Consider the following 7,500-nt stretch of genomic DNA (forward strand, 5'->3'; position numbering starts at 1 on the left):
CCTCCCCCCAGGTATCTGCAGGGTGCACATAGCCAACCAGCAAACTCCCTAGTCATGAAATTTCCCAAATCAAGAATCACTGCTCACCTCCACTCACTTGTTCCTTTTTTTCCTGCCTGTGGAACCAATTTCCACATCCTCTTCAATCTCATTCTCCCCTCCAGGTCTTCAAGACAGCTGTTCACCACCATCTCAGATCACCCCAATCCAAAACCATGATCGCTTCTGCCATCGTTGACCCTCCCCTCCCCCCCCCCCAAACCTATCCCAATCCCTCCTCCCAAGTTTCCAGATTTCCCTCCAAAGAGTTTCCTTCTGTGTCCATCTTGTCCACCCTATACATCCTCTCATGCCCCTCATTCCTCCTGAGATTTTAGATCACTTGGACTTCAGTCAAGTGAGCTTATGCTATCGAGCAGTGTCCGTAGGTGAGTGAGTGAGTCGGTCCGTAAACGCTTCAGTCGTTATCACTTAAAACATACGATTTTGATGAAACTTGGCCACAAGCTTCATATCTGATGCCGAACAAAGGTATATTGACCGCATCAAAATCTGTGCTCATAAAGGGGGCCTACGGGGTGGTGGTGTTTGAAACCCCCAAAACACGTATTTTCCCTCTCCTGCGAAACTACACACACGATTTTGATGAAACTTGACCACAACCTTCATCACACGTGATGTACCAAAGTTTCGCGACGGCATCAGAATCTGCGCTCATTAAGGTGGTCTATGGGGGTGGGGTTCTGACCCCCCAAAATAGGTATTTGCTCTCTTCTCCAAAACTACACACAATTTCGATGAAACTTGACTACAACCTTCATCGCCCATGACCCACCAAAGTTTATTGACCGCTTCAACATCTGCGCTCATTAAAGGGGGCTACGGCGGGGGGTTGACCCCCCAAAAAACAGGTATTGGCTTAATAGGATCATCCTCCAGCGACCATCAACGAGCACGTGGTCAATTTCCTTTGCCACAACACCAGCATTGGAATACCAAGTCCAGCGATGACCTTGTGGGCGCTGAAACCATGAACCGGCCACCCTAAGTCCATGACTTCTTGCAAAGTCAAGGAACTTAGTGCTATTCTGGTTCACAGTTCCAGACCCATGGAGACCAACACATGTCTCATAACCATCCCTATCAGTTCCAGTCGGTGCACTGAAATCCCCCAACACAAGAAGTGTATCTCGCCTGGGACACTGATCAACCACAGACTCGAGCGTGGCATTGGCATATATAATCCGTCCTTCAGGGTGAGATCACTCGCCTCAGTCAGGGCATATACAAAGACCAGGGAAATGACACCCAAGGAGTGGTGAATACTAGTCTCATACGTTTGTTGACCGGTGTTACCTCAATTATCATTGGAGTCAGCTTATTAGACACAGCTACAGTAACTCTTTGGGCATGGTAACCATCAGAGCGACCAGACCAATAGTAGGTGTAACCACCCGCCATGATCTCGCCGCAATCCAGTCTCCGAACCCCAGAGAGTGCTGCAATACCGATGTTCAAATGCTTGAGCTCAGATGATAACAAGATACAGGTGAAAATCCTCCCAGGGATAGGACATTCCAGGCACCCACCAAAAGGGACTGCCTCAGGTTAACCCAAGGAGACAGCTGTTTGGTGGATGACACCTCAGCACCACCCCGGCACACTATCGTAATCTGACCCGGGAAGGTTACCCCGTGATTTTCCTCATCGTCAAAGAGTGGGGTTTCCGAAGGCTTTGCCCCAATGCTGTCATCTGGTGAGCTGCCCTGCAGAGGGCAGCTGCACAGGAGGTACTCCCACAGCTCGGTTTTCGATTTTCTTTGCTTTTTTCTTGTGTTTTGTGGAGTGAAGGGTTTTACGATGGTCAGAGTGCAAATCCTGCCACCAACCTCCTAAATAAAAAAGTAACCCAACTGCAGGAGGACGTCCGCAGACACAGTTGGGCACTAGAAATGGATGGCTGTTGGCTCACAAGGAGCTCCTCCACCCTTTGACAGGTTTTTGTTTTTAATCCTGCTGGGTGTCCATATCCATCCACCCTCCTCACCAGGAAACCTGGTGGGGAGACTGTTTAATCGCCGACAACCCGACCATGAAACAGGTTAGTGCTGGTTTACATGGTACCTGTAGCAAGTCACGGATCTAATCTGCCCTGACCTTGGCCTGTATGCCTCATAATATCCCTTTCCTCCCTTCCCTTTACTTTTCTCTTCCCATTATTTATCATACTGTGAGTGCTTTCTGGGATCATGCACATGTGCAATGGAATGGGAACAACACAATGATTACCTGCGCTATAAGACACCATAGCAGTGCACTCAATAACATGGTTTGGTGCTGTTCGCTGCTATTCTGTACTCGATACAAAACTTAACATCTTTTCTTAAGATCATGCAAATGCCACCTTAAATAAATCTCTAATCTGTGCCGTTTCAGTTTTTAATATAATTTTTTGTTTTATGGTTGCAGGAGGCAAGTGGTTACGTCCGGTGAAGGGATTTGTTTGTTGTGCTTGCCTTCGCTTTGTTGGGTCGAGTGCTGCTGCCATGAAGGCACATTGTTTATCTCATGCACACCAGCAGGAAACCCGTAGGCATATCGCCCGCCTGCAGGTAAGCTCTACCTTACAATGGTCATATAGTCATGCATGACAGCAATGAACACACCTGTGCAATGGCTGCAGTTACTTGTTAATTTAATTGGCAGGTGTGCTAGATCTGTGTACGATGCAGACCAAAAAAGTTTATATTTTAGGAACAGAAATGAATATGGTGAGTGGATGAATAATTGTGTTTGAAAACCTTTTTAAATTTTACATTTCACTTTGGCAGTCTTGCATGAATTTGATGGTTGAATTTCATTGCAATTGCCAAAATGCCCAAACAGATATGAAGCACCACCCTGCTCCTCCACCCCCTCTCATTTCCCATCCCCTCATCCTCCTCATTAAACTTTACTTTTCCTTCACCTGCTTTGTGTTTAAATTCTGTCTCCATTGGATAAATAGCTTTTCTGGTCAGAAATGTACATGGTATCTTTATCTTCATTAGACCATGGTATCTTCATTGGTCTCATTTCTGCACACTTTTTCAAAAGGAAAAGTTAATTTTAAAACGATATTAATGCAGGACACATCCCATTGTGATGATCCTTTACTTCTTCGTAGCTCCACTTGATGGGGTTCGCACAGTCCTTGAAATTCCTAGAAAAATCGAAAGTAATTTCCCAAAACTGGAAAGTCCTGGGAAACTTCTCCATGACCTTGAAACTCCTGGAAAATTGCAAAAGCATAAATAGTTACAGTGGGGAGAACAAGTATTTGATACACTGCCGATTTTGCAGGTTTTCCCACTTACAAAGCACATACAGGTCTGTAATTTTTATCATAGGTACACTTCAACTGTGAAAGAGGAAATCTAAAACAAAAATCCTGAAAATCACATTGTATGATTTTAAAAGAATTAATTTGCATTTTATTGCATGAAATAAGTATTTGATACATCAGAAAAACAGAACTTAATATTTGGTACAGAAACCTTTGTTTGCAATTACAGAGATCAGAGGTTTCCTATAGTTCTTAACCAGGTTTGCACAGACTGCAGCAGGGATTTGGCCCACTCCTCCATACAGATCTTCTCCAGATCCTTCAGGTTTCAGGGCTGTCGCTGGGCAACACAGACTTTCAGCTCCCTACAAAGATTTTCTATTGGGTTCAGGTCTGGAGACTGGCGAGGCCACTCCAGGACCTTGAGATGCTTCTTACGGAGCTAGTTGCCCTGGCTGTGTGTTTCGGGTCGTTGTCGTGCTGGAAGACCCAGCCACGCCCCATCTTCAATGCTCTTGTTGAGGGAAGGAGGCTGTTGGCCAAGATCTCATGATACATGGCCCCATCCATCCTCCCCTCAATACAGTGCAGTCGTCCTGTCCCCTTTGCAGAAAAGCATCCCCAAAGAATGACGTTTCCACCTCCATGCTTCACGGTTGGGATGGTGTTCTTGGGGTTGTACTCATCCTTCTTCCTCAAAACACGGCGAGTGGAGTTTAAACCAAAAAGCTCTATTTTGGTCTCATCAGACCACATGACCTTCTCCCATTCCTCCTCTGGATCATCCAGATGGTCATTGGCAAACTTCAGACGGGCCTGGACATGCGCTGGCTTGAGCAGAGGGACCTTGCGTGCGCTGCAGGATTTTAATCCTTGACGGCGTAGTGTGTTACTTATGGTTTTCTTTGATACTGTGGCCCCAGCTCTCTTCAGGTCATTGACCAGGTCCTGCCGTGTAGTTCTGGGCTGATCCCTCACCTTTCTCATGATCATTGAGGCTCCATGAGGTGAGATCTTGCATGGAGCCCCAGACCGAGGGAGATTGACTCTTATCTTGAACTTCTTCCATTTTCTAATAATTGCGCCAACAGTTGTTGCCTTCTCACCAAGCTGCTTGCCTATTCTCCTGTAGCCATCCCAGCCTTGTGCAAGTCCACAATTTTGTCCCTGATGTCCTTGGACAGCTCTCTGGTCTTTCACATTGTGGAGAGGTTGGAGTCTGATTGATTGAGTGTGGACAGCTGTCTTTTATGCAGATAACGAGTTCAAACAGGTGCGGTTAATACAGGTAATGAGTGGAGAATGGAGGGCTTCTTAAAGACAAAACTAACAGGTCTGTGAGAGCCGGAATTCTTACTGGTTGGTCGGTGATCAAATACTTATTTCATGCAATAAAATGCAAATTAATTATTTAAAAATCATACAATGTGATTTTCAGGAATTTTTGTTTTAGATTCCGTCTTTCACAGTTGAAGTGTACCTCTGATAAAAATTACAGACCTCTACGTGCTTTGTATGTGGGAAAACCTGCAAAATCGGCAGTGTATCAAATACTTGTTCTCCCCACTGTATTTGCCAGGCCCCTGTCAGAATTGTTAATTCCGCCAGCCTCTTTAAGAGAATACAAGAGACCGTTGCCAATTTTAACCTACCCCATGAATTTACCATTGAAGTCATGCCCAAAAATGGTTTCTCAGTCTGGACACCAATGCGGAGCTAATCCTAATCCCCTGTCAATGGATTGATCCCATGGTGCTAATTTAGTTGCAAAATTATTCCTGAATTAATCCCCTCAAATGTTCTTCTATTCTCTGTGGTTTATTCCATTGTCACTTGTTATGTAAAATATTTGTATTAAAAATCCTGGAAAACAACTTTTTTGTCCTGGAAAGCTCCTGGAAATTTGGTCTTCCATGGCTGTGTGAACCCTGCTTGAAATGCCTTGCTGCTATTGTGGTTTATTTTTATCGTGGTATAGGTTTAAGAGAAGGATGATATTTAATTTATTTTACATTGGTAAACATTTGAATTTCTCCACACCCCCCCCCCCTCCCAAAAACATGCACAATCTCAAATGTACATGGAATGGCGAAGTCACTCTATTTTAGGTTGGGAATCAAAAACTCTTTTGCTTAACTTGTATTGGTAATTACTGTGATCTATGCTTTAGAAAGGTACAGTATATAAAATCTAAAATGAAGGTGATCTTGTTTGTTGCTGGACCTCTTATTTTTGTTTTATCACAGGCTCTGGGTTGGTCAGCTGAGCCAAAATCTATGCTTCCTGATGCTCAAGTGACTGGGAAGAGTCCTAAAGCTTTGAAGCAAGAAATGAGTGACTCTTCATCACATCCAGTCAAGATGGAAACAAAGGAGATGAAAGAAGGAGATGATATGGAGGATATACCTGTGGATGATGATGGTCTTTGGGCTGGTGGTGAGGAGATGGAGGGAATCTCTGTGGATAAGGAAACTGATGATAAGGAATTTGTGGATGAGGATGTGGGTGATGATGAGCTTCTTGGGTTTCAGCAAGGCAGCGATTGCAATTTGGATCTGGAGGGGGATCGTTTATTGGAAGGGGATGACCATTATGTTGTTGATGATGAGGATGAGGACGAGCAGATCTGATGCATACATTAGTGTTCAGGTGTGTCTGTGTTGTTTTCACTGCCACCTAAAATCTAAAATGTTAACATCTCAGTTGCTCACTCCTTCATCCATATCAAAGTTATAGCATATGTTCACCGTGAGCAATTACTTTGACGCCATATCTCTCTGTTGTGAGATGTGGACATTTGTGTGTGGCTGCAATTGACTGAGGTCTTTATTACCCTTTATGCAAAGGATAAGTGTCCATCACTCAATTGATCACTGCATCTTACACACACAACACATGCCACAACCCTCCTCCCAGGTGGGCTGGTTTGATAGCTGCTGCTGCTGCTGCTGCTGCTGCTGCTGCTGCTGTTATGATTTCTGGGATTTTTTTTTTAATCCGATGTTACCATAACTCCTACAGGAGTGTTCCTGCAAATGGATTTTTTTTTAAAGATGCGTAATCATTCTCAACAAACATTTGACTTATGCGAATGGATAATTTTCTTATTGTCACGTATTTTGTTATTTTTAAGTACAATTCCAAGCAAAATAACAACTTGGGGTGGTCAAGTGCTCACCTTTCAGTGATCAAGTGAAAGTAAACAAACTTGGCATTGTTTTATATAATCCAGATTGCTGCTCCTCTATGCTGTTTGGAGCTAGACTGTGAGCAATTTATTGGTGTGCGCATTTGCTTTTCTTTCTCTACTTAGGTAACTTTTGAACTTTGCTAGTGTATGCATGAGCCTGCTTGTTCTTGCATTTGATTAACAATGGCCACACATGGCTGTGTTTTTTTCTTTCCTCTGTGTTCCGGATTTGTATGACCATGCATTTGTCCTACTGGGGCTGCAAGTAGCATCTAGATATAATGAAACTGCAACAGTTTTGGTACATGTAAGTTCCTGTTGGTTTTTTTTTTAATAATAAGTGAGAGTGAGTTTCGGTCGAGTTTGCATTTGAAGTGCATACGATTGTTGCATAAACTTCGTTTGAAATTTGCATTTGATGCCTCACACGTGCTCCTTATATTTCTGTGCTTTCCAGTGTAGTTCCCAAAATTCCGTTTTGTGAAGTTGTGATGGGACATTTGCATATTCGAAATAAAACTGTTTGCTTTTTGTGTGCAGGTTTTTAATTTGTTTTATATTTCAACATAAAATGTGTGCGTGTTTGCTCTTTTGCATGTCAAATTTCAATTTTCCATCTTAAGGTTATTTTAGAACCATATTTTCTGACACTTGGCCTTCACTGCAATTTAAATTTTGTGTTTCTTGAATCAAGTTCATGATTTGTCATGGATTAATGTGCACCCAACTTCGTGTTAACTTCCATAACAACTTGATTCAGATTTCTGTCCCAACAATGTCGGAATTTTTCTTTTCTAATTCCATTCATGGTTGCTGCGGTAAACAAAATGTCTCAAATGTTTTGTGAGGCTCAAATACAAATTGGTTCACTATTCCAGTATTAGGAAGTTCATGGGTGTTTTAGGCCCCCACAAAAACAAATTTTATTTCTTCGAAATGCCAACAGGACAAGAATAGCACTGGGCAATGCCGGGTATCCCTGCTA

The 7,500-nt window shown here is 43.2% G+C and overlaps 1 protein-coding gene across 3 annotated transcripts in view; it reads left to right on the plus strand.

The window, feature by feature from the left end:
* The window catches only part of LOC147013090 (uncharacterized), a 40,572-nt gene extending 33,522 nt beyond the window's left edge, over positions 1-7,050 (plus strand). For all 3 annotated transcript variants that reach the window (XM_085854658.1, XM_085854657.1, XM_085854660.1), the window contains 2 exons: positions 2,470-2,612; positions 5,572-7,050. In XM_085854658.1, the coding sequence (XP_085710784.1) occupies positions 2,547-2,612; positions 5,572-5,955 (450 nt within the window). In that variant the 5' untranslated portion in view covers positions 2,470-2,546 and the 3' untranslated portion in view covers positions 5,956-7,050. The remainder of the gene's footprint in view (positions 1-2,469; positions 2,613-5,571) is intronic.
* The last annotated feature ends 450 nt before the right edge of the window (positions 7,051-7,500 follow it).

The sequence above is a fragment of the Eptatretus burgeri genome, chromosome 14 (genome assembly GCF_056783735.1).
Source record: "Eptatretus burgeri isolate ZD-2024b chromosome 14, Ebu_testis_v1, whole genome shotgun sequence".
NCBI classification, from domain to species: Eukaryota; Metazoa; Chordata; class Myxini; order Myxiniformes; family Myxinidae; genus Eptatretus; species Eptatretus burgeri.